Source organism: Pyricularia oryzae, chromosome 3 (genome assembly GCF_000002495.2).
Source record: "Pyricularia oryzae 70-15 chromosome 3, whole genome shotgun sequence".
Taxonomy (NCBI): Eukaryota; Fungi; Ascomycota; class Sordariomycetes; order Magnaporthales; family Pyriculariaceae; genus Pyricularia; species Pyricularia oryzae.
Genome location: NC_017849.1, coordinates 4181596 through 4206726, shown reverse-complemented (window position 1 = coordinate 4206726; position 25131 = coordinate 4181596). Strand labels below are relative to the sequence as shown.

Genomic DNA, 25131 nt, shown 5'->3' with positions numbered 1-25131 from the left:
TTAACAAAGCCCTAGGAACCTAAAGGCCTTAGTCTTTTTTTTCTTCCTGTTTCTCTGTATTTTCATTTCGTTCCGTTCTCCATCAAAACTACCTTTACCGACGGCTGCAACCTGCAATGCACTAACATGTGTTCTAGATAATTCCCCGTCTTCCTCGGAGGCTTGTTTCCCTTTCTTTTTTTGTTCTTCGACGGCGCCTTCCAGTGTGGCTGCTAAGCTGGTAGTAGATTGCTAAAAGCTTAGCAGCTTGGAGATAATACAGTGGAGGTCGAGTCAAGCTCCAATGTCGACAAATCGCTAGCTCCGTTTTCCTTGGCAACCAGGAAGCTAAGGTGGGTAGTATTGGTCTTCGACTAGTCCTGTCTCGGTACCAGATGCCACGCTGTAATACGTGATTGCACTTGACCAAAATACTACGTACAGTGTGACGAATCATCGACAATTCAATTCCATTGATGATTGTTTCCTCTCCCAGCAATGGTGGTTACAGGTTAATCCGGCATTCCATTGCACATCGATATGCGTCGCATTGTCAATCCAAACCTGGGTGGTCATTCATCGCCAAGCATTTCTTCTTCCCGCATTTGTCCAACCTTGGCGCGCACCTTGCTGTAGTATGTACTACGCGGAGACAGTGCCAAGCCCTACTCCCGCTATGGTGTTTCCTGCCAAGAGCTTCGTCGATGTCGCGTAGCCAAGGCACGCTTGGTTCCGAGTACGCCCATCCAACGTGAGCAAGCTGGGATGATCTTTGTCCTCTATATCATCATGTCTTTTGTGCATTTTTAGGCATAACGAGCAGTTTTTTTTTTCTTGCGTTTTTATGCCTCATAGAACAGGTACTTATTTCCGTCAGCAACAATTCAGGGCATAAGAAAAATTGCCACCGCCTTTACTGTTGGGGGAGAGAAAAAAAGCAGGAAGCGCGATTAAACGGAATTCGCTCATATGTTTACGGAAATAGACTGGATATTGACGGACAGATCGCGCATCCCTGAACATCCTAAGCTTGTCTAAGCCTAACGTGGAAATACATGGGTGGGGTTCAGGTGTACCCCATGGTCAAACTGGCTTCCATGCATGGAGACCACCAACTTCCCATCTCGTCACTCGGTGCAAAGCTTTAGGTGCGGTACTATTTTAACCAACTATCAACCGAACTGTAGGTACGCCGATAAAATTCCGATGTCCGCGGAATTCTCAAACTCGCGTGCTAAACAGAACCTAGGAACGGACGTGGTCATGATTATCTGTCTTTTTGTCTTCCCTTCAACCCTAGATTTCCGACTGGTTCTTGGACTGGCACCAGTCATCTTATTCCGATTAGTCAAGTAAAGTAATGCAAAAGAATAAAACATTCCAACACAGGTTCCAGGCTCTCGGCTCAACCTTTGGAACCGACACGCGATCCACGCGCGGACCAAGTAATATACTGTATGTTCTGCTCAATCAATCGTTCTCCAGAAGCGAACCGAGCCATGTACCGTACGGTACATCCATTCAGCACGCGGCTCTGTGCGTGCTTGAATTTAGACTTCCCGTGCCAGACCTGCCAAGGTGCGAACTACTGAAAGACAGATGCACGTCCGTCTGGTCAGATAAATCTTGGGCCGAATTGTGAATCGGAAAGGAGCATGAAGATTAGGTTAGGTGTCCAACCCTAAAAAACTTTTTGGGAAAACAAAAATCAAGAGCCCAGCAAGGCAATGTAGGCTGTAATAGTGCAGTTTGTACTGTACCGTACTGTCGGCTATGCATTTCTTCCCGAGACTTTTCTTGCCGCCTTCCCTGTAACGTAATAGTGAATGGGGTTGCCTACGTGGTAGTGCGGAATTTACTTCGTTCGAACAACAAACAAGAACAAACCATAATTATGGATTACTACAATACAGCAACAAAAAAAAATGGAAACCTGCTCATGACACCTCCATATTGATAAAGATCCAATGGGCGGTCTGTAGTGCAATGAATGGGGTGCAATCTTGCAACCCTAAGCGGCAGCGCTAGCCGCATATGTTGCATCGTTGATGCAGTGACGATGCTTATTTGTTCGTTTTGTCTTGAAAGGGCGATGGTACAGCCGTACCACACACAGTTAGGTTGCAGATAACAGACAGCGAATATTATCCGGTTGCTCCAGAATGTGTGTGTTTTTTTTTTTTTTTTTTTTTTTTCGCCGCGGATAATCACAATTCAGCTATTGCTGGAGTTTCTCCATAGCATCCAAGGTAACAAGGTTGTAGCTACCTTTTCCCCATCCACAATGGCCCCGGGCTCCGCTATTGCGTGAAACATTTGGCCGACATCACAAAAACTGAGACGAGCGAGACGGTGCCATTCTCCGTATTTTCGACGGCAGCGAGTAAAAAGCCACCATTCACAACGAGCTGCAGGCTTGCAAAATCAAAGAGCCGAATCGACCCTTGCGTAGATCCCGGGGAAAACCGCGTTGTGTGCAGCCAGTTGTTTCTTGGCGGCGCATCAAGCTCTGTGAAGTGCTTGGAAAGCCTGAGCTTGTCCTTGTTATCCTTGAGCTCCGATGCAGCCAAGTATTTGTTTCTTGTGTGCTTGCTTCCTGTATCATGTGTGGACTTTTTTCCCCCGATCTACTTGTGCATTTCCTTTTTCTTCCCTCGTCGGACTCTGGAATGCCGGAGCAACCGCAGCTGTAACCGCAACACTGAGCCACCACGTAGTGGCTTTTTGTGCAGGACGCGACGACCTTCCGCACGGCGACAAATGCCAAGATCTCGTTGCGTGGTTCGATGCTAGTCCCCGACTATCAACAGACGAATCTGCAAACAGGGAGCCGGGCTATTAGAAAATAGTATGCATTTCATTCAACATGACATCGCAATACACGAGAAGAGACGCAACCCCGACATTGCCAAGACCGCGTTCCTGCGATTTGGTGGCTCGTGCGAGTTGCGAGGCGCAGAGCCTCAATGTGGGGGTCAAGCCTATTGGCGGTAAGCCACAATTCGCTGCTGAACAAGACTTATCCACAGCGTATCGGTCACTTTGAAGGTCTAGCCTAGCTCTTACTCGCGAATGTCCTTGCCTCTGTTTCGGTTCTTTACTTGCTTGTAATGCTCTGCAGTCATTTAGCCATTTCGAGAGCTTCTACAGCGTCGAGCTAACTCACCTTCCATGTTTCTGTGTTTCTTGGGAATTTTTCCCGAGTCACTGGTTTCCCCAAATTTTATTTGATGCACGCCGATCGCCGGCTTGGCACGTTTTGGTGGTTGCAGTGATACAGAGCTACAGAACCGAGACAAAAAAACAAAAAAAAAAAAAAGAGGAAAAATATCCCGATAGGCGATAGATAGCCACCCGATAAGATAAGAAATTTGTAGTTTTTTTCACAACCACCGCCTTTGCGCCCGCCACGACGTCAATACCTATGAATGGTATGACAACGGAAAAACAATCGATATCCATGCTAGAATAATTGTCCTTTATTCATGCTATCAATATGAAACGCAAATTGAACGAGAACAACGAGCCCGTGTTGGTGTCGGGGACCAACAAAAAAAAGAGCGATACCGAGGTGTCTTCTGCCGTTGCCAATGCCACCCCCTCCTCGGAAGCCGCCTCATCGTCCTCCTTTGCCGATCTTGGGCTCGACCCGCGACTCCTTCAAGCTGTAGCACAACAGTCCTTTCAGAAACCAACCCTGGTGCAGAGCAAAGCCATACCTCTTGCATTGGAGGGGCGCGATGTTCTAGCCAAGGCCAAGACGGGCAGTGGCAAGGTAAGTTTTGTCCGCACAACAGATGCGCCCAGCCATCGTTCATTCAAGACATAGCTCTAACGAACCAACCAAACGAATAGACTGCTGCCTATGTTCTCCCTATCCTTCAAGCGGTTTTGAAGCGCAAACAGGTCGGTCACTCTTTCCCGCACGAGCAGTTGCTCTTCTCCCTGTGATGGTGCAGCCACTGACCATATTCCATACGTTCTTCAGATTAACCCCGGCGCTACATACATATCTTCTCTCATTCTGGTTCCCACTCGCGAGCTCACGGTTCAGGTCACCAAGGAAGTCGAGCGGTTCAGTGCATTCTGTGCCAAGGAGGTGCAGGTTGTCGGGCTCACTGACAAGGTATCCGATGCGGTCCAGAGGTCTCTCTTACAATCCAGCTCCCCAGACATTGTCGTTTCGACTCCATCCACGGCATGGCGGAACGTGGACTCGGGAGCTTTGTCTTTGGACAAGTTGACGCATCTGGTGCTTGATGAGGCAGATCTTGTCCTGTCCTACGGCTACGATGAGGACCTGGAGAAGGTCGCACGCGGCCTGCCCAAGGGTGTGCAGACAGTCATGACGAGCGCCACGCTCACTGACGAGATTGACACCCTCAAGGGCATCTTCCTCCGCGATCCTGTCCTGTTGGACCTGGAGGAGCCTGATGCGGAGGGTTCGGAGATCACTCAATACATTGTAAAGTAAGTTTCAGCCCGTGGTGAGAGTTGTTCATGTGCAGAAATACGGGTTTACTGACCAATTTTGTGCTATAGGTGTGGCGAAGACGAAAAGTTCCTCTTGGCGTACATTCTGTTCAAGCTCCAACTGATCAAGGGCAAAGTCATCATATTTGTGGCAGACGTCGACCGTTGCTACCGTCTCAAGCTATTCTTTGAGCAATTTGGTATTCGCAGCTGTATTCTCAACTCCGAGTTGCCAGTAAACTCGAGGATATCAGTTGTCGAAGAGTTCAACCGCAATGTTTATGACATAATAATAGCATCTGACGAGAACGAAATGATGGGTGATGAGGACCGCCCAGCACCAAATGGAGACGGAAAAGAGGAGGCTGAGGTCGACAAGAAGCATGAGAACGAAGATGAGGGTCAGGATGGCGAAGCGTCAAAAGCAGCACCTAGACCCAAAAAGAAGAGGAAGATGGACAGGAAACGGGACAAGCAGTATGGTGTTTCTCGAGGCATTGATTTTAAGAACGTTGCGGTGGTTGTCAACTTTGACCTGCCGCTATCGTCAACTTCGTATACGCACCGTATCGGCCGGACTGGTCGAGCTGGACAGGCGGGCATGGTGCTGAGCTTCTACGTGCCCAAAGAGCTTTTCAGGAAGCACATCCCGACAAGCATCGATTCGGCTGAGAATGACGAGAAGGTTCTGGCTCGCGTCATAAAGCAGCAGAAGAAGTTGGGTCGTGAGATCAAGCCCTACAACTTCGACAGGGACCAAGTGGAGAGCTTCCGGTACCGAATGAATGATGCCCTGCGAGCTGTCACCAAGATCGCGGTGCGAGAGGCGCGGACGCGTGAGCTGCGGCAGGAGCTGCTCAAGAGCGAGAAGCTCAAGCGTCACTTTGAGGAAAACCCAGCCGAGCTGCAGCATCTTGTGCGTCACGACGGGGAGCTTAGAACCGCGCGCGCAAACCCTGAGCTGCGGCACGTTCCAGATTATCTTTTGCCCAAGGAGGGAAGGAAAGGTCTTTCAGCGGCCGAGATTGGTTTCGTGCCGTTGAGGAAGAGTTCAGATCGGCAGAAGAAGGGCAGGTTCTTCAAAAAAGGTGGTGCTAGGAGTTTCAAGGCTGGTGGGAGGAAGCCGGACCCGTTGAAGACTTTCAAGGCGAAAAGGAAAACCAAGTGAGCGCTAGTAGTATACGTACGAATGAGTTTCCTTTTTATCCATGTAATACGACAGTTGCTTACGACTGGCAACCAACTGCGCATGTCTTCAGGCCCATGATATTTTGCTCGCCTTCTGAACCGACTAGCAAATGTCCAAGCAGTGTGATGTATAGAGATGTCACGTAGTGAAAGTGCGGTTTCTTGGTTGCTATGGCATTTCCTACCAAATAAAAGCTTCGATGTGGAGCCAATACTGATTTCTTTTTTCAACCATGAATGAAATCCATCCAGCTTCAATACCGAAAGCATACCACTGATCCCTTTCTTTTTTCCCAGGCGTTTCATAATTGTGAACGTGAGTTAATTGCCATATGTAGGCCGAGTTAGGGGGGGTGGGAAGCAGATGGAGAAATCAGTGGCAAGATAGGTAAAGATCTAGAAAGTTGACACTAGCGAAACCGACCGTTGACAGTCTCACCAGATTTGATAAATTTCAGTTCTATGGGCGAGCGCAAGACTCCATGTTTGTTAAGGTACCTAGGTATCTATTCATTAAATAGCTTCTCGGTATAAACAAGAAGCTCACACGCAAACGCTTGGAATGAGAGCTACCAATCTGCTGTATTTCCATTTACCACGCGCGCCCTGTAATATTTCCACTTCCCACCCTAGCCGGCTCGATATCACTTCACGCATTATTTCAAGCTTGTTTATCTTTTATTCTGTCCTCACTCACTTTTTTTTAACCAAATCTCATATCACATACTCACATCCAACCATTTGATGAAACTACCTTCAACTTCTTTCAAACGAACACATCCATACCCTGACTGCCTCAACTTCTGAAGCTTTCCTGGATGACTCTTTATAAGCTCATACTTGATATTGATTTCCCCCGCTGCTCAGTCCCCCGACCAAACCTTGGTTTTCCCAAACAACCGCACAGAGTAAAATGACTTTATGCTTTTGACCTTCTTGATCGTTGTCAGCTCTACCTCGGATATTCACATATGCTCCAGTTTTGGCGGAGAACCGAGGCAAGATGGAAATAAACAGACTAACACCTTTGGATGGCAAAACCGCCGACAACCTCGACCAACTGCAAGCGGCATCCAATACTTATCCGACCGACAATGGGGGTGGATTTCTAGAGAACTGTAAGTTCTACATATCGCGTGCCCTTCACATCGTGTGCATCTAGGTGCTTTTGCTAATCTCGCTGTGTAGGGGATCTTGACCCAAACAGATTTTCCTCCTTCCAGGATACAAACAATGGTATCATTGGTCAGTGGACCTGGAGATCCCTTGAGGACCCCCAAGCTAGAGCACAACTCATGACTGAACAAGCTGCACAACCTCACGAGGCAATTCACCACTCGGATCAAGCCATGGACGATTCGAACACAAGTGACCGAGGACAGGTGTCCGATGCAGCAGGAGCAATTGCTGATCCAGCCTGGGAGCACTTTCCTACATCGTCGAGCGACCAGGACTTGAGCGAACTCGACGCCAATGTCCCTGCCTCAGACATGCATGAATTGACAAATGGACACCCTGGCTTGAGCTCTAGTGAGGTAGCCTTGATACCGCCAGCATCAAACGTGACGGTCCAGGGTGATTGTTCCTCGTCGCTGCAAGGTTGCCAAATCTTTGTAATACACGACGAATTGCCCGAACAATCTCTGCAGAAGGACGTGTCAGACCACAAAGTCAACGACACCAAAGACCATGATGATGGAAGCAGCTTCATTGGCTCCGTATCCGGACTCCTCGGATCAATTTCAGTGTCCAAGGCCCCAAGCTCTGGGATAAGTCGTCTACATGTGCCATTGAGCTGGACTCCGCCAAAATTTGCGAAACTGCCACCCAAGCCCAGCAAGCGCAAGCTTCCGACGTATAAGGGGTCAACTCTAGAGTCTTCGGAATCGGGACAGACCAGCAAGCGGGCACGGACTACGGATCAGAGAGCATCTACGAGGGTATCGACGGATACAATACAGTCACTCGACCAGTCACACGGCCCACAGAAAACCGTCATGTTGGTCTCGAGAAACGCCGGTGGCACGTCAAAACAGAACAATGGAGCTTCTCGACCCTGTCCTGCTCCCATCATTAAGACACCGACCCACACAGCCTCCAGCGCCACAGAGGTGAACAAAATTGCTTGCCAGCTGCCGACGCCAAAGTCAGCGGCCTCGGGAAAAGGCCCGTATGCCGCAAGCCAACACCCAGAATTTGCATCTCCATCTACATCCAAGGGAAATCGCAACCAGGGATCTTTCAGAGACAGGACCAGGAAAGGTGCAGACGGGACAGGGCATACTCCTACCAAATCTGGCCAGTATACTCCCGCAAAGTCTGGTTCCGAGCAGCATGCAAGTACTGGTTTAACAATCCACGATGTCATTGTTCTCAGTGACGATGAGAAGCCAACGGATAAGGCCAGGCAGCAGGCTTATCTCCCCAAACGACACACAGACTTGTCAGAGAGCGTTGCATCCAGACAGAACAGCGTGACTTCAAAGCAACCCAGTCAAGTAGCTAAAGACAACCGATATTGCTCGCAAACCGACATGACTAGTTCTGGTAGTGGAGCCGCTTGTATCCCGAATGTGGCAGTGTTCAATAGAGGCTCCATGTCCAAATCTGGGAGGTTGGCAGAGAATGCGTCAATGGCGAACAGCACCACTGCCCAAACGCCGTGGGCGAACGCAGCTGGTAGACAGCAAAACACAGCGAGCCAGCAGCTTATACAATCTCGACTTGCGGCACGCCACTTCCAACAATCTTTGCCTGCTATCACTACCCGAATCGGTGCCAAAGGAACGAGCAAGCCTCTTGATTTGACTGGTTTCCAAGGTTCGCGGCCCATCACAAGGCCTGCAGCCCCCGCAACTCAGGCGTTCGCTCGTCCGATGGGCAAGGGGGCTGCCTTGATGATTCTGCAAAAAACAGCGGCTCCTGCTCAAAATAGATTCACGACACATCCCAGCCAGCACAGTCGACAGATGAAAAGACCAGCGAGTGATAGGTCGGAGCAATCATGGCATGATATTAGAGACAAACAAGCAACGCGAGATGACATCAAGTCCCAGAAGCGCCAGGAGAAGTTTCGTCTGGATATCAAAAGTGCTCATCCCGATCTGCCAGAAGAGGAAGTACAGAGACGAGTTGATACCCTGGAGAAAACTAAGCAATTGGAGCTATTCAAACGAAAGGAAGAACGCGCCGCTAAGAAAGCCTACAGGAGTCGGCCGGGAGAGCTGGAGCACGACAACAGTACAGAACTAACCAACGAGCTAGAGGCCATACGTAAACAGACGAGACTAACGAGGCCCCTCTCCGGATTGGACCCTGCTCGTCTAGTCATCGCATATAAAGTGATCAAGACGTATCCATATGTCGATTCCGAAGAGGCTGAAGAGCGGTATGTAGAGGAGAAGAACTTTTTTCTCGAGAAGGAAAGGGCCAACGATCATGCCCAAGCTGTTTTTCTCAACGAGAGCGACCCTGTTCTCCAGCAGGCTGGGGAAGGCACCCATCTCAAAGAAATGACAATGATCTTCAATGATGATAGGGACGGCTTATTTGAAGGCCACCGCGTTTTCAGTAACGGCAAGAAACATTCTGTCATTGTAGACTTCTTCGAAATGCAGGCGGGGGATATACAGCCCAGCATGCACAGGGGGAGGAAGCTATCGAGGCAGGCGAAGGCCGCCTACTCGCCCGTGCAGTTCGTTGTTTGGGCCTTCTTTACGATTGACAAGAATGCCCGAAAATGCGCCACCCGGAACACACCTCGATCCTCCAGGTCTTTGAGCAAGGAAGAGATGTCACTCCTCGTGGCTAACCAGATAACGGTTTCCGAAAGGAAAGTGTTATCGGCTGTCGTTAGTCCCTTACCGAAGAGCTTATATGGGAACTATGAGGCTGATATGGAGGATCAGGCAGCAGAAGATGATCAGGACTTGGAAGCAAACCCTAGCCTCAACCCCATCACGACCGCCGAACAGGGGAACGAACATGTAATTGACGACTCCGACTCCGGGAGTGACGACGGAGCGCATAACAGAACGCTTGACATCAGTACTATGACGACGAGAGAGTCTGTTACAATAACAAGCGATACCCCGCCAGAAAAATCCGGCGACAATCCAGGTCTTCATTTTGAAGAGAAAGAGTTGGAAGCAGAAGAAGACGAGAGCTTGGATGACGAGGAAGAGAGCGAAGAGGGAGACTCCTTTGATCAGAGCACAGCAAACCTCACCTACCATCCAGAGCAGATAGCATCGTTTACGACTCTCCGGGCGGCGAATATTGAGGCCTACCGTGTATATCTGAAGTTGTTTAACATAATCAGCCTGAATTCCTGCATCCACCCAACATGCACATGCCGCCAAGCCGGACTTTCCGACTTTTTGCGCGACAACCAGACCAACCCTATGGCCGAGGCCGCCGCAAAAGGCATTGACCTATCGAAGCAGAATGATGGGTACGACTTCGACAACGACCCGGCGTACAGGCTACCTCTCAATTTCCGGCACATTCGAATCTTTGTCAAAAAGAAGGAACTCATTGGGCCGCTGCCAGTCGGAGAGGGACTGATTGACAATACTGAGGAGCTCGAGGAGGAGGTGACCGAGAAACGAGACGAGAGGAAAGAAATGCTGCGGCGGGAGGAAGCCAGAAAGGAGGCTAAGAAGGTGCAGGAGCTGGAAAGACAAGTGTCTCGGATTCGGCAGCAAGAGAAGGCTCTTGACCAGGAGTTGACCGAATCAGAAATGAACCGCCAGCAAGCCCAACAGCAGGATATCAATGCGGGAGATGTTGCCACGGAGGATGAGCAGCAGCGGCTCCTCGATCAGGAGCTACAAGAGATGGACGACGAGGACTCGGACGTGTCAGAGGAGGAGTGATCTGAATAATAGCCACCTTAACTTGCTTGCAATTTGGCTGTATTTGGAGGATGGTCCTTGTTGCATTCTAGATTGGTTCGTGCTTTATGGAGACTATGGATCTCCTGTTTCCTGATTTCCTGATTCTATTGTGGATGGCTCTTCCTTGGAAGATTGCATCTGGGTATAGATATTAACAGTCGGTGGCCAAGCGTGCGCGATGGATTCTAGAATAAAACACTTGCTTCCTGCCCTAAGGCGCAACCGGCCGTCGCCCAACGTTTCAATCAACTCCAGCCAGCCACAAACTTGTAATTTAATTGTGTACTAGCGTGCGGTGAAGACGAAATAGGGATCGACCTTGGCCATATAATTGTGTTGCGACTCGATACAGCTCAGCAAAAGAGTCTACCGTACAGTAGTAGATTCACGGTATACAATGCCAGACGGCAAATCAGAAAATGTGAAAGGAAAAAAAAAGAAAAGAAAAGAAGGATGTGAAGTAATGAGCCAATCAAATTGAAACGCCATCGCTATGCTAAATCTGTACCGGATATCTGTTTTCTGACAAAAGGAAAGACACGAGGTCTGTACCAAGATGATGTGAATATAAAATAAAATAATAATCAAAATAATCAAAACATGAGCACGGCAGCCGCCATGAAAGCCACCAGGGCACCGGTGCCCAAGCCCAGCCTAGGCTCCTTGGTGCTGCTCCCGTCGCTCCGGCCGGTGGTGGTACCCTTGTTACCGCCACTGGCGCCGCCGGCAGACGACGGCAGGCTCCTCCCCGTCGGGGTGATGGCGTTCATGACGTCGGCGACCTGGATGGAGGGACCCTTGTCCCAAAAGTCGACGAGGACCAGGACGGGGACGACGCCCCACTCATTCTTGCAGGTGGCGGCGTGCAGGCCCAAGGCGCCGGCCTTGGTGGCGTCGGGCGAGTTGGTCGAGTCGATGTCGCCGACGGCGGGGATCTGGATGCTGCTCGTCAGACTGTCGTACTTGAAGTGGTTCATGAGCGGGATGAAGTTCTTGGCGATGGCGTTGGCGGCGGTGCCGGCGGCCGTGGGCCGGCCCCGGCTGCAGTTGAAGCCCGTCGGCGTCGTGACCATGAACTCGGTCTCAAAGACGTACGAGAACTCGGACAGCAGGTACGGGTAGGTTGGGCTGGCGTCGATGGAGGCGATAAAGGACACGAGGCGCGTGCCAGCGTCGATCATGGTCTGGAGGGTCGGCCAGTTTCCGGTGGGGGCCGTGGTGGACGCGGGCTTGTAGCCGTACTTTGATATGCCCGAGGCCTCAAAGGCGGCGCCGAACTTTGCGACGTCCATGTTGTCCGAGTTGACCAGCAGCACGGTGACGACGTCGTTTGGGTGATCGTCCATCCAGGCCTTGACCTTGGCGAGCCAGTCCTGCAGCGGTCCCGCGTCGAGCAGCGAGCAGTCCGAGTGGCATAGTCGCAGGACGCCGTTGACGTTGTGAACTTGGCCCTGCAGCAGCCTCAGGCCGGCCGAGAGGGCCACGGTCGCGTTGAAGAACTGGTTGCCCGCGATCGAGTTGCCCGTCGACGCGTCGCGGAGGAAGGGGCTGTCGTGAGCGCCCATGTGTGTGATCTGGTTGTACGCCCTTGAGCACAGCTCTGGCGAGTTGTTGCAGGCCGCGTCCGCCCTCGCCATATGCCTGCTGGGAGATCCAGCTGATACCACTGCTGCCGACAACCCCAGGACTGCCGTCATGGCAGACCAAACTGAGAAACCCATATTGCCGTACCTCTTTTTTTCTTTCTTCCTGAGTAGTTTAATTCCCGAGTCAAGCTTGTGATGACCAATGTTTTTATTTGAATTTTTTGTTGGTGATGGACGAGAAAAGGCCGGCTTTTTTTTTAGTATGTATACATGAACCGGTCTTGTCTTTGGATGCTTTCAAACCTCGGAACGGGCACCGGGCGGAAACGGTATAGCAAAGTATAACAAGAAACCGAACGACGGGACAAACAGCAGAGAGGAGAGGGAAAAGTAAATATAAAATAATGCTACTGTACAAAGAGATAAAACAAGTTGGAATGCAAGAAAGAGGAGACCAATGCGGAAAGCAGACAAAAGATGAGCAAATGTTTGTGGAGATAACAAGGGGAAAGTGGGAAGAAATGAAGAGATGAATACTACAAAAAAGAACCAAGCCACAAAAGACTACCACCCTACCTACGTTAGAAAACAGAAGGTGCAACTAAGCAGGTCCTTTGTTACCCACACCCCTTCAGGTTTTGAACCGAGAACATGTTGGTAAATGACCCCCCGGGGGCAGTGTACCGGTACAGTACCTTGAATGTGGGGGGGGGGGGGGTCCTCAAACCACCAAGGACGGCATCTCAAACTTGACAGCAGCTTTTCGGATCATCAGGGGTAGGGTCCCTTAGGGTCCCTCTACATAATACTACTGGCCTGTATTTTCTCGGTACATAGGTGGATAGGGGGGCGATCCATGTTACAGCGCAAGCCCACCCCCGGGTAGAGCGCCAATCACGGCAGCCCAAGCACTGGCCGCCCTCCCCCAAAAAATCCCGCCTCATGCTTCCCTTTTAGTTTCCAGCCCGTCATCAGCCTCCCCGGGACGTACAGGACGTCGGTCTAGTTCTCGGTTTGGGTTCTACCTACCGTAAATTGCATGCAAGATTTAACATATTAACATATGCTCAACACTTCTCTCTCTCTTTTTTTTTCTTTTTTTTTTCTCTCTCTCTCTGTCTCTCTTGTAATCGTCGTCACACAGGTGTCCGCGCCCGACTTGCCCACCAGGGCGAATCAAGGGATCGGACGGACTGTTGAGCTTGTTCGAGTCTACAGTAATAGTTGTAATCTAGATTTTTGTTTTTCTTAAACACTGCCACACAAAACGATTGGGCAAATGCAAGGACGCGTCCGTTGGACGCTTACGTGGGCGGTGGCTGAATTTTGCCATCTACCCGTAGTCGTCGCTAACCCCAATAGCGGGCGGGCGGGCGGGCGGGCAAAAAAAAAAAAAAAAAAAAAAAAAAAACTATCATGCGAACGGGAATTTGGTGTTGCTTGCATGTTTTTCTCTATGTCGACATTGACAAACTCTACCAAGTCTTGCAAGTCTCTCTTTTGCATACAACACCCCAGCCACCGAAACCCGGCCAACACAGCTGTTGGCAATCCAACATGTGGGCTGCGGGGCTGATGCGACCATGTTCCATGAATCACACGCCCGCCCGCGGGAGAAAGCCAGCCTTCTTTAATTCTTCAAAGCGAGACAAAAAAAAGTTGAAAGACCTGGGGCGGGCGGTGGGGGTAGAGCGCCCAAAAACTAGGTCGGGTGGCTGATTAGAGTAAGCACCAAAATGGCAGCTGAGAATGAAAAAAAAAAAACGAGATGAACCAAACTTGCATATGCTTTTTGACTCTGCTTTGCTTTGCACGTGGGTGTGGTACTCCGTAGAGAATTACGCGAAGCAAAAAGTCACCTGGACACCTCTCCCTTGAACAACTAAAAGTTACATAGTTGATTCAGAGTATTTGAAAGCAGAGTAAACTTGATAGGTAAGGCGCTGTAAGTTTACAGCATGATAAGAGTACAGAAAGCTGAGAGGAAAAGTTGGCATTCAGTTCCACTATATTATTCTTGATTCTGATACAAAATATTTACCTGGTTGGGTTTCCGTATCGTGACGCCCACAGCATTTGTGTTTGGTACAAAGTGCCAGCATGGGTCAGGGTACTATTTTTAGCGTGGCACAGCATTAGGATCTTCAGATCCGTCACACACCACCACATCTTAATCTGTCGTTCGTACCTACAGCACATTGGGTACACCAAGTCGTTTACGCAAGCTATGCTTGCTTGCTGCCTGCACCTTCGGAACATTACGCAGTGCGACAACGTATAGGCTGCTACTCTACCATACATAATCCGCGCAACTTTGCTATGCTGTATTTCCACGTAAGCTGACAACCCATATAAATTCGAGCCTCGAAGCGACCAAGATAGTGCTTTACTTTTTCAGTAATGAAAGCAAAATGGTAACTTTACACTCTACTCCGTATGCTTTTTTTGGCCTTGTCGAATTTAAATGCTCGTGTCTTTACTTTTGTGATAAATAGCCATCCAGAATATCCATGATGCACATATACCCCTCTCAAAAGCCCGAACCCAACGCCATAGCAATGCATCATCAACTATCTGTATGTACCTTACCCATGTTGGGGTGGGATCTACAGGCTTGTGAGGTAGGTAGCAACAAAAAAAAAAAAAACAAAAAAAAAAAAACTACTCCGGGTCATCTGCAAACTGCGACTCGGAACCTTTCTTCTCAATCTCCTTGAGTTGCGCCTTGCCCTCCTCTGTCGTAGTATCAATAATCTGCTCCTCGACGCTGAGCACACCAGCCTGCAAAAAAAAAAGCAACCAACCCGTTAGCACAGTCCTCTCACGCAACACGTCATACTTGTCATCTAAGCTAGGATATACCGAGCGGGGGAAGAACTTTACCTCTGAGAATTTGCCAACCAGCTCCTCAGCTTCGGCCACATCCATCTCGCCCAGGACCTTGTTGACCTTGTCCAGACTGCCCGTCTCCAGCGCGGCCTTCATCTCGGGACTGAAGCCGTCAAAGATGGCCCTGGCTGCCTGCTCGCCCGGGTCCGAGCTGTCCTTCTCCGGTACGCGAATGCTGATGACCGTTCCGGGCTCGACGGCGTGCAGCTGAATCTGCTCGACGCCGTCGGGCTTGCCCTCGGCCGCGTCCCTGGCCCTCTGCGCGTTGATCTCACCGGCACGGTTCTTGATTTTGCCGTACGTCTCCTGAACGTCCTTGAAGAATATATCCTGAGCCTGGTGACCCTTTGTCGTCACTCTCTTGAAGAAGAGCTGCACTCCGTCCCGACCCAGTGCGCGGCAGTACTGCAGCAGCAGTGCCTGGTGCACGTACCTCCTGGCGTCCTCGTCGCGGTTCTGCAGCTGAGCATCGAATGCAAGGACCAAAAGCCCATCCGTCTCCCGCTCTGAGGCCAAAAGTTGCGGGTGTGACGTCAGGAACTGTTGCGAGGCGAGGTAATCGCCTTGCTTGATCTTGGCAAATTCCCTCGCCGCGGGGGAAGCCTCCATCTCGTCGTCGTCGTCCAGAGCTCCACCGCCCTGGGCCGTGATTTCTTTGCCGGTGTTCCCCTTGAAGTTCGGGTTCAGCAGCTCAGGCTGGCTGCTCGAGGAGGCCTTGGCGGCATCGGCGGCCTTGGCCTTATTGACGTGCGAGGTGTCGAAACCGGTGTGAATGCTTTCGCTGGTTATCTTGCTCTTCTCCTCCTTCTCGAGCTCGGCCAGCTTCTTCTCCAGGTCTTTCTGCAGAGCCTGCACCTTTTTGAGGTGCTCCTCAATCTCAGCCGTCATTGCGCCGTACCTCTCCTCCTGCGTGACCTTCTTCTCCTCCATGGCCTTGTTGACCTGGTCCAGCAGCGTCGCCATCATCTTTGTGTACGTCGGCAGCTCCTCCTCGCTGCCGTGGACGCCCTCGGGCCGCTTCGGTGGCCGATCGTCCTCGGCTTTCGTGCCCTGGGCCGACTCCATGACGGCCTGGAACGCCACCTCGGCCGGGTTCTTGGCCCCGCTGGCCGCGTCGGCCGCGTGCGCCCGGAGCGAGGCGAGCAGGGCACTGATGCGCTTCAGGAGGCCGTCGTTGACGATGCGTTCGTACTTGAGCGTCTCGATCTGCTGCTTGCGCTGCGCCCGCTCCATGTGGATCTGGTTCTGCTTGGCCCGGATGAAGGATCGCTTGTCGACGTTGGGGTGCACCTCGATGTCCGAGTCGTCGCTGAGCTCCAGCGCGTCCTGTGGTTTCGTAATAGTCCATTATGTCAGCGTGTGTGTGTTGAAGGGGAACGGGCTCACTTCCTGTCAGCTCCAACTCACCCATTTACTGTAGTCAAGCGGCATTTTAGTTATGTTGCTCTGAGGATTATCGAAATGATTCGAGAAAAAGGGCGTTAAATGTCTAACGGCTGCCAACAAAGCGTTGCAGTTATGCGAGGGGATGTATATACGATGCCGGTGGTGAACAAGTGCCTCGTTTGTCCCTGGTGTTCTCGACCAGCTCTTGTGTGTTCCGCTCGACTCGAAGGCTGATGAAATATCAAACAGTTGGCAGGAGGGGTGTGTAAGTGGAATGTTCTAGTCCAGCCTCACGTTCCAATTGAGAGCTCCAAGCATCGCAGCGTGCGGGGTCGTTCTGAGGTTCTGAGGTGGGGCCACATAACCACGTCATTCTGAGAAGAAGCTAGAGTGGTATGTGAAATTCAATCCAAAGAAACACACATCCAAGCGGACCTTGACACAAGATAAAGCCAATCGTTTTTCATAAACACATACGAAGACAGAGGCAACGAGAAGCTTTCGTTTTGTAGTTTTTATTGATGTTATATTACATGCGCCATTAGTGCGCAGAGTCCTGGGCTGAGCTCCGTCGGCAGGCCAAAAGACCGCAACAAGAATTGGTAATGGTAATGGTAACCTGCACCAGGCTTTGTCCGGCCGGGCAGTATTCGGCCATCAACCGCGGGCTGCCTAATTGGTGATGATGGGATCAGAGCTATACCTATCCAGCTTCCCTTCTCTTCTCGGATGACTTCCTCTAGTATCAAATCCAATGCAATCGATGATAGCAAAGAGTACAACCAAAAGAAATAAATCGAAAACCCCATGTTTCCACGCCGCGCCCCCTACGCCGCGCCAATTCCCAAAATAAAAATAAATAAAAGGTCCCCATCGCCATTCAAAGTTGTCCATGACATCAGCCATCAGATTATTGCATCGTCTTGAGGAACCCATCAAGATCAAAGCTCTCCTCGTATTGCCGATTATCCCAAAGTTCGCCCAGGTCCTCAAGCCACGGCGCCTTCTTGCCTGGTTGCCTGACATCGCCAGTTTCGACGTCAACCATGTCCTCTTCCCGACCATCCAAGCCACCGCCCTCTGGTTTGTCCGTAATCATGCCGGGTCCCGTGTCACCTAGACTGAACAAGTCTAGGATCTGGTCTGTATCCATCGTGGCCAAGCCTGCGTTTTGTTGGTTAACTACCGTGGATGCTACGTCGATCTTGAACCGCTGCAGACTCAGAATCTTCTCCTCCAACGTCGCCCTCGTAATGAGACGGTACACGTTGACAACCTTTTTCTGTCCGATACGGTGAGCGCGGTCCATGGCTTGCAAATCTCTCTGTGGATTCCAATCGTGCTCCACAAAGATGACTGTGTCAGCACCCGTAAGGTTGAGACCAAGACCACCCACACTAGTAGTGAGCAGAAGGACGTCAAACGAGGGATCGCTGTTGAACTTGTTGACAATGTCCTGTCGTTTGTTGGCCTCGACGCCACCATCCAGTCGCAGGAAAGAAACAGAGGGCAACAGCTTCTTGAGCACCGTATTCTGAACCATGTCCAGCATCTCCTTCATCTGACAGAAGATTAGAGCCCTGTGCGGTTTGATGGGCTGGTAGAGCGGATCGTTAGAGTCTGTGCCTTCAACTCCGATACCACAATCCACCAAGAGATCCCTCAGAGCCGTCAGCTTGGGGGCGTGCACAGGATCTTCTAGGCTCGTCCCTTGCTTGGCCAGGATGCGCTGCGTGTCGTCGTAAAGCTTGTGGCCGGGCTTCATCACCAAGGCTGGTGAGTTGCAAAGCTTTCTCATGTACTGTAGCGCCTGGAAAATGTGCTGCTTGGCCTCCTTGTCTTCGCGGCCTGCCTGCTCCGTAATCTTCTTGGACTCTTTTTTGGTGAAGTCCTCGAAAAGCTTCTTCTGCAAATCGCTCAAGTCACAGTAGTAGTTCTGCAAAATCTTGGGCGGGAGATCGTTGAGCACCTCCTCCTTCAAGCGACGCAAGAGGAATGGCAACACTTGCTTGTGCAGTGCCTCGATGGCCAGGGCACCTGCCTCCTGCTCTTTGGACGACGCCTTGCTGAAACGACTGGCGGCAATGGGTTTGGCGAAACGATCCAGGAACACCTTTTCGGCACCAAGGAAACCGGGCATCAAGAAGTCAAAGAGTGACCACAGCTCCAATACGTTATTCTGGATGGGAGTGCCGGTGAGGATCAAGCGGTGATTGCTCATCAGTCGCTTGACAGCAATCGAGGTCTTGGCTTTGGGATTTTTGATAAGGTGGCCCTCATCTAGTACGACATAGTTCCAGTTGTACTTGTCAATGACATCAATATCATTTCGGCATACATCGTAAGACGTAATCACAATGTCGGCCTTGTCGAGCGAGTCGCGGTGCACCTTTCTCTCGGTTGGCGGACCCACGTAGGCAGTAACGCTTAGGAAGGGCGCATATGTCTTGATCTCCTGCTGCCAGTGACCCGAGAGCGTGGGAGGGCAGACAATCAGGGATGGCAGCTTCCTGACGTCAGGTGCCCCCGTCTTTGCGAACTCTTCAGCTCGCTGGTGGTGGTCGCTCGCTACGATGCAGATTGTCTGTAGTGTCTTGCCGAGACCCATGTCGTCGCAGAGAATACCATGTAGGTGGTACTTATTCAGGAAGTGCAGCCAGTTAACTCCCTCTTGCTGATAAGAGCGCAACTCGGCCTTGATTGCCACTGGAATGTTGAATGGCTCAACCTTCTTCGGGTCAAGCAATTGGGCAATGAAAGTTCTCTCGCGGTCTCGGCCCTTCAGCAACTCCTCGGACAAGCCTGGCGGGTCCGGAATTCCTGCCTCCAGTGGTACAAGCTTGACTAGCGTGGCAAAGGACGTGGTGGCGATGAGCCTAATGTCGTTGTCTGAATCACTCATACGACCAAGTACAGGGACAATGAGGAAAATGACATATGGCAGGATTGCGTCGCCCATGACGGCAATCAAATGGTAAATGACTTCGATGGCGCCCTGACGGAAGTGGAGATCGACAGGGTTGCTGATGGATGGCAAGACCTTTTCCACCAATGCAGTCATGCCCTCGACCGTCACAACACTGCAAATTGTAGCCATGCACTTGGCTGCCATGTAGCGGAAGACTGACAACTCCGAGTGCAAAGCCTTGATGACAAGGGGTACCGTCTGCATGACGAAGGGTCGGAGGGCCACATCCATGGTAGGGCACATGGTCCGGATAACCGACATGGCATCCACAATCTCCTGACCAAACGTCTGCTCCGGATCTTTGGCCTCGGCAGGGAGTTCTCCCGAGAAAGCCCTGACGAGGGAGTCCTCCATGAAAGTCCGTAAGCTTGGCACAGCCTCGAGCAGGTTGGCGCCAAAAGTCTTTGCAAGGATTTCCAAAGCCTCCTTAGCACCGCGACGGGTGATTCTTGCTGCCTTTGCCTCACGAGCAAACTTGACAGCGTCGGCATGGTCGACCCTGTCCTCCTCCTTTTGCATTGATAGAACGACGTTCGTCTTGGTAGCATGGTTTGAGAACTCGGGCGTCTCGGCCACCTCGACACATGAGAACTTGACTAGGTTGGACACTACCTTGTCCGCGGGCCCACGACGGCCGCTATCCGTGAAGAACTGGATCAATCTGGCGATGGTATTTGACGAGCGGCTTTGAAGTTCCTGGTTTTCTTCTGTCTTAAGGGAGTCCATGATGGACTTGATGAGCGGACTAGGCTTCTTTGGCAAAGCGCGCAAGGCCACCAGTGCGCAACCGGCTGCGGCCTTGATCCGAATGTCTCGCAGGTCTTTTGCCACCTTGACATCTTGGATCGCCTTCAACGCGAGTTCCCGTGCCTCTGTGAGCTGTGGGAGGGCAATCAGACGCTGGCCAGGTCCCATAGCCTTCTTGAGCTTGTCAAAGTCCTCCCCAACCACCTTCTCGGCGTTTGATATGGAAAATGCTCCAGGGCCAGCTTCAGCCTCTCCCTGCACAACAACAGCAAGAATCGGGAGCTTATTGCTGGCAACTTTACCATGGTCGCGGAAGAGGTTGATCAGTTGCTGGCACTGGGATCTTACACGTGCGATATAACTGACGAGATCCCTGTATTGTGCCGGACGCTCGGAAAGAATTATTTGCGTGAGAGATGGATCGAAGCGCATTGCCTGCGAGGGATTCTCGCAGTTCTTTGCATACTCGTCGATAACCATACAAGTGGTCAATTGCGTTGTCGAGTACGGAGACGTAAAACCGTTTTGCAACAACGCATCGAACACCGCAACCTCAGATTGCGGCACTAGGGCCATGATCAAGCCCATGGCTTTTGCAGCCGATATCCTGGAGCGGACGAGTACCTCGACACCCACTAAGTCGACATCTCCTTGCATCATCGCACCGTCCACATCATGAGTGTTGGTCGAGACCGGTGGCTCGTCCACCTTGGTAGACTTCCTCCGGCGCTTGGCGGACCGCTCGCCGCTCTCAGGCGGACTAGGTCTCCGCGGCGCGGGTGTGGGCATGCCTGAAATCGTGTATGTGCCCCCGGATGGCTTGAGGAAGAGCGTTGCATTCATGGGAATAGGATTTCTGGAAACGCCAATCGGGTGAAGTGTCAATTGCATCAGATCCTCCAGGTGAGCAGCGAACTCCATTGATAGAGTTCTGGGGTCCTTGGCCGCCAGGCATCTGACCAGGGCTTCCCACAGCTCGATAGACTTGTTCAACGTGTCCACGTCCTTCTCAACCAGTATATTCTGGAACACCAGACGTAGGATTCTGCCGTTGAGCCAGCCCTGCGACGTCTCCCCTCCAAGGTTGGCAAAAGTCATGAGGGCCTTTAGGACGGCAAGACGGACCGAAGTGATAGTGTGCCGAAGGAAGGGATACAGTCGAGGGACCAGAAGAGTGAAGGACCTTTCCTCATCTTGCAAGGCTGAGGCCTTCATCGTGCTCAATACTTCGGGGAAGCTGCATAATATGGCTAGCAGATCCATAATCTTTCCGGTAGAAGCGCTTAGGTCATCACCTAAGCTAGAGAGCGACTCCCAAAGGATGTATATGAGTCTATCAAGTGACCCAGGTCTCATGCTGACAAACTCCTTGGCCATGGGGATCAGGGTTGCAGCACTGACGGCTCGCACGTCGTCATCCTGATCGCCCAGTCCTTTCATGACTGCGCGCGCAACGCCGTCAATCATGTCGCCATCCTTGAGCAGAAGGTCCTTCCGAACTGCCACTACATATCTGAGACCAACCATGCCACCATGACATATGGCCCAGACGTTTCGCTCGAGTTGCAGGTCTTCTTGCATGACCATTCGGTAGAGAATTTTGTAAATATCGTAGACCGACTCTGGAGGGAAATGGAACAAGACTGATCCCAGAGTTTGGCCAACGGTCTCACGAATCGGCGCAACCGAAGTATCTGAGCTGTAGTCGGTAAATCTGTCCAGCATGAGCACACAGCACAGACGGCATGCTGCATCGTCAAGCCATTCCCTGTTGAGTTCGTCGTTCTCCTGGCGACTTTTGCCGCTCATGCGGCCCGCACCTCGACCGTGGGTTCGTATGATCTCTCGCAGGCCCATAGCAGCACCATGGCGCGTCTCCCAAGATGGGTCGAATAGGTCAATCTTGAGGAAATCACACAATCGCTCAAACGGCCACTCGGCACCTTCGACCGTCTCGCTAGACTCGATCTCGGTCTTGATGGGGATGACAGGGCCCTTGAACTCTGAAATCACTTTGGTGTCCTCGTCCACATCTTCCGGTCGATCCAAGCTGAAATAGTCATTCATCTTGCCATTCTTCTTGGTGTCCTCTGCTGGAGTCTCATCGTTTGCGAAACCCTCAGATCCACCAGTGGCACTACGTCGTAGCGACAAGTCTCCAAAACCCCCCTTGCCTTGAGCAGCCTTCTGAGCCTCACGTTTGCGCTTCCGCTTGAGAACGTTAAGTTGCCTTGAGCTCAGGCCGCTTGCTTCGGCAGAAGGGCCGCCGCCAGTGAATCCATTGCTATCAGGCTTCCCACAACCATTTGCGGGAGTGTCCATGGGGGTCATGGGGCTCACGATGCTGTCAACCGGAACGCTCAGTTCCTCATCTGTAACCCTTTGGCCAGTAAGTCCCAATCGACCATGAAGTGTCTTCTTTTGATGTGCGAGACGAGCTTGTGGTTCTAGTGCCGCGAGTGCGTAGTCGACGGCGCCACCTCTTAGCAGCTCCCGGCCGAATCTGATAATATCATCGACGGGAAGATTCTTCAGGCGTAGTGAATGAGACTTGGGGGTCTCATCTCCCTGCTCCTCTTTCTTAACGACATGGGCTTCATTTGGCCCGTCTTCCTTCTTCCCCGGCAAAGGCTCTTCATCTTCGTTGGGGTCATATGCTTGTGCATTCTCTAAAATCTTGCCCAGGGCCTTGGCTGCGGTGCTCCTAGTTTCCCAGTCCTTATGGTGGAGATAAGGGACGACCCGGGACAATAAGTTGTAGAGCTCATCTGGATGCTGTTTTTGCCAATCGGCTAGTTGATTCACAGCAGTATCCCGGATCAGCCGGGTACTCCCGGTCTCAAGGATTCTGGTCAAAACAGTTAGCAACACTCCACGTGAAGAGTGTGGCAGGCCATGCAATTCATTAGGATGGATACATATTGTGGTTTACTCACGTGACGAGACGGTCAAGTCTGCATGTATATCGTTAGCTATGGTACTAAAATACAGAAAGAAAATAATTGCTTTGGGTGGTTTTGGGGCTGGAACTGACCTAGAAGCCATTTGTTCTTCATGTCAAGGGTTTCCTAAGTTGGCTTTGTTATGAAGAGCTCATGTCACCTCTACCAAAATGTGACAGATTCTGTCATTTGGAAGCCGAACCCGGTTAGTATATTATCAACGGGCCAGAATGTGTCAAGTGCGTGCGCGAAAATGAAAGTGGTGAGATGGAAGTGAGAAACAAGTTGGTTCGTTTGACACCGGTGTTTGTTTGTTTGTATGAATGTATGAAGTGAGATGGAAAAAAAGACAACAATCCAAAAAGGATATCAAAAGAAACATTCGAGAAAAAAATACGACCAAAAAATAACGATTTTGGAATTGACATGTGAGATGGGATATAGTGTCTTGGGCATGTAACTCACAAAGTATCGAGTCGAGAATGGGGCCAAGCACAAGCCAGTCAAGCAGCCAGCAAGCCAGCCAGCCGTTGAGTGTGGCCAACGGAGACGCGTTTGTTGCCCAACCAGGAAAGTAAGAGGACTTTCTGAAGGCTTTTGCTTGCTCGTGCAGGGCACGCACGCTTGTGGTTCGAGACTTGACTTTGACTGGCCCAAACAGGGCGAGTGTGGTGGAGCCCCAGAGTGACACCAGGCTAAGTTCAAGTCCAAGTGCAAGTAAAATGCAGTGCAGTCAATGCAGAGACAATCAAAGCCGGACTGGGTCTGTCGCAAAATATGCCCCGACTCCCACGACCACCACAAAAGTCGAAAAATAAGATGAATAAAAAAAAGATTGCAACGCCGCTCAAAAGCCAGCAGATGCTGATTAAGTCGAGTTTTTTTTTAACAGATGACTCGGACGACGCGATGCGACGGCGCGCGGTCTTCAAGTCTGGATCAAAGACAAGGTGGATTTTTTCGGGATGGAATGTGTCGGCCTTGAAGTTCAGGCAGCAAATCAATTAACGATTGGCACCTGGTGTCGAGCGGAACAAGGAGAAATTGGGTGGGCGGGCAGGCCAGCTTTCTAATACGATACCGTGTATCCATAGCACCCTTATATATACACACCACGTTAGCGCGTTCCCGCCCTTGCCCACACCACCCGCCCCTGTCATTTTTTTGGAGATCCTGGAATGGCTGCTCTTCCTTCCACCCACTGAGCCGCGATCAACTCTTTCATCATCCTTGTCATCAATTACCACATTGCCTACCTACCATCCATCTTATGTCGTACTACGTATGTGTATTTTCATTTTGATCTTTTGTTTTGATTCTCTTTTTTTTTTCTCTATTCATTCCTCTCTATCCCGAGTTTGCCTCTATTTTACGCACTGGCACAAGTGCGGGAAGAAAAAATCACTGCATGTATGACGCGATACGCATACGTTGAAAGCTTCGCCCATTGAGAGTTTGATTAGCCAGCGACCTTAGGTTTCAATCGGCTTTGTCATGCCCTCCAGCCGTTACTTCCTACCCACTGGTTCCCGCGCGACCATTTGAACGGGCTACCAATTATACGTACAGCAACACTTCGTCGTCACGGATGGTGAGGGAGGGAAAAAAAAGAGATTACACAATCGAATTTAGGTAGGTACCAGGTAAATATACACCTATCTTGCAAAGTGCATACTCGTCTTTAAAACAAAACGTGCTCCGTCAAATCCGCGCCAGTCAGCGCTGTGTCCAATTACTAGCGTTCGATTATTCTATTTGCCTGTTGGTAGGTATTTCTTATGGATTATCTGTCTTGAATGTCTAGCTACAGGTATCTCACTTACTTGTAACAAGGTAGATACTTGTTGCAATCAATAGTGAAGATTCTGAGCAGTGTCTGGAGTACTGTAGGAGATTTCCATCAACCACAGCCAACTTGGCTTTCGAGCAGATGTTGGTTGAATCCGTGGCTTGGGTACTTGTCATCAAAAACCGGGCTTGGCAACTTGTTTGCTGACACGGCAATCTGCAGCAGCCGCGCCGGTGACAGTGACAGACGGTAACTGCGGGCACCTTTCAAAATTCGCGTACAGAGC

At 50.9% G+C, this 25131-nt stretch overlaps 5 protein-coding genes across 5 annotated transcripts; 2 read left to right on the top strand and 3 right to left on the bottom strand.

The window, feature by feature from the left end:
• The first annotated feature begins 3370 nt into the window (after positions 1-3370).
• On the top strand, positions 3371-5715 carry MGG_04993 (ATP-dependent RNA helicase DBP9). Its single transcript, XM_003712445.1, has 4 exons — positions 3371-3754; positions 3835-3885; positions 3968-4449; positions 4522-5715. The coding sequence occupies exons 1-4, from the start codon at positions 3476-3478 to the stop codon at positions 5618-5620; spliced, it is 1911 nt and encodes a 636-aa protein (XP_003712493.1). The 5' UTR covers positions 3371-3475; the 3' UTR covers positions 5621-5715.
• Positions 5716-6621: 906 nt separating this feature from the next.
• Positions 6622-10633, top strand: MGG_04992 (uncharacterized protein). Its single transcript, XM_003712444.1, has 2 exons — positions 6622-6758; positions 6829-10633. Exons 1-2 carry the CDS (start codon positions 6644-6646, stop codon positions 10515-10517), a joined length of 3804 nt encoding a protein of 1267 aa, XP_003712492.1. The 5' UTR covers positions 6622-6643; the 3' UTR covers positions 10518-10633.
• On the bottom strand, positions 10521-12810 carry MGG_04991 (uncharacterized protein). The gene has a single exon (XM_003712443.1). The coding sequence runs from the start codon at positions 12257-12259 to the stop codon at positions 11132-11134; it is 1128 nt and encodes a 375-aa protein (XP_003712491.1). The 5' UTR covers positions 12260-12810; the 3' UTR covers positions 10521-11131.
• A 1417-nt stretch (positions 12811-14227) lies between these two features.
• On the bottom strand, positions 14228-16658 carry MGG_04990 (uncharacterized protein). The gene is made up of 3 exons (XM_003712442.1): positions 16421-16658; positions 15008-16339; positions 14228-14905 (listed from the first exon to the last, which is right to left on the bottom strand). Exons 1-3 carry the CDS (start codon positions 16442-16444, stop codon positions 14786-14788), a joined length of 1476 nt encoding a protein of 491 aa, XP_003712490.1. The 5' UTR covers positions 16445-16658; the 3' UTR covers positions 14228-14785.
• Positions 16659-16881: 223 nt separating this feature from the next.
• Positions 16882-24107, bottom strand: MGG_04989 (TATA-binding protein-associated factor MOT1). Its single transcript, XM_003712441.1, has 4 exons — positions 23522-24107; positions 23149-23238; positions 23051-23068; positions 16882-22962 (listed from the first exon to the last, which is right to left on the bottom strand). Exons 2-4 carry the CDS (start codon positions 23157-23159, stop codon positions 17310-17312), a joined length of 5682 nt encoding a protein of 1893 aa, XP_003712489.1. The 5' UTR covers positions 23160-23238; positions 23522-24107; the 3' UTR covers positions 16882-17309.
• Positions 24108-25131: the final 1024 nt, after the last annotated feature.

What these genes read in the sequence shown, in the direction of transcription:
- MGG_04993 (XM_003712445.1), top strand. Translation starts at nt 3,476, where the DNA reads ATGAAACGCAAATTGAACGAGAACAACGAGCCCGTGTTGGTGTCGGGG. An exon ending in CCAAGACGGGCAGTGGCAAG is followed by an intron (nt 3,755 to 3,834) that starts GTAAGTTTTGTC and finishes CCAAACGAATAG; the next exon opens with ACTGCTGCCTATGTTCTCCC. An exon ending in ATCACTCAATACATTGTAAA is followed by an intron (nt 4,450 to 4,521) that starts GTAAGTTTCAGC and finishes TTTGTGCTATAG; the next exon opens with GTGTGGCGAAGACGAAAAGT.
- MGG_04992 (XM_003712444.1), top strand. Translation starts at nt 6,644, where the DNA reads ATGGAAATAAACAGACTAACACCTTTGGATGGCAAAACCGCCGACAAC. An exon ending in GGGTGGATTTCTAGAGAACT is followed by an intron (nt 6,759 to 6,828) that starts GTAAGTTCTACA and finishes CTCGCTGTGTAG; the next exon opens with GGGATCTTGACCCAAACAGA.
- MGG_04991 (XM_003712443.1), bottom strand. Translation starts at nt 12,259, where the DNA reads ATGGGTTTCTCAGTTTGGTCTGCCATGACGGCAGTCCTGGGGTTGTCG.
- MGG_04990 (XM_003712442.1), bottom strand. Translation starts at nt 16,444, where the DNA reads ATGCCGCTTGACTACAGTAAATGG. An exon ending in CGCTTGACTACAGTAAATGG is followed by an intron (nt 16,340 to 16,420) that starts GTGAGTTGGAGC and finishes ACGAAACCACAG; the next exon opens with GACGCGCTGGAGCTCAGCGA. An exon ending in TGGTTGGCAAATTCTCAGAG is followed by an intron (nt 14,906 to 15,007) that starts GTAAAGTTCTTC and finishes TTTTTTTTGCAG; the next exon opens with GCTGGTGTGCTCAGCGTCGA.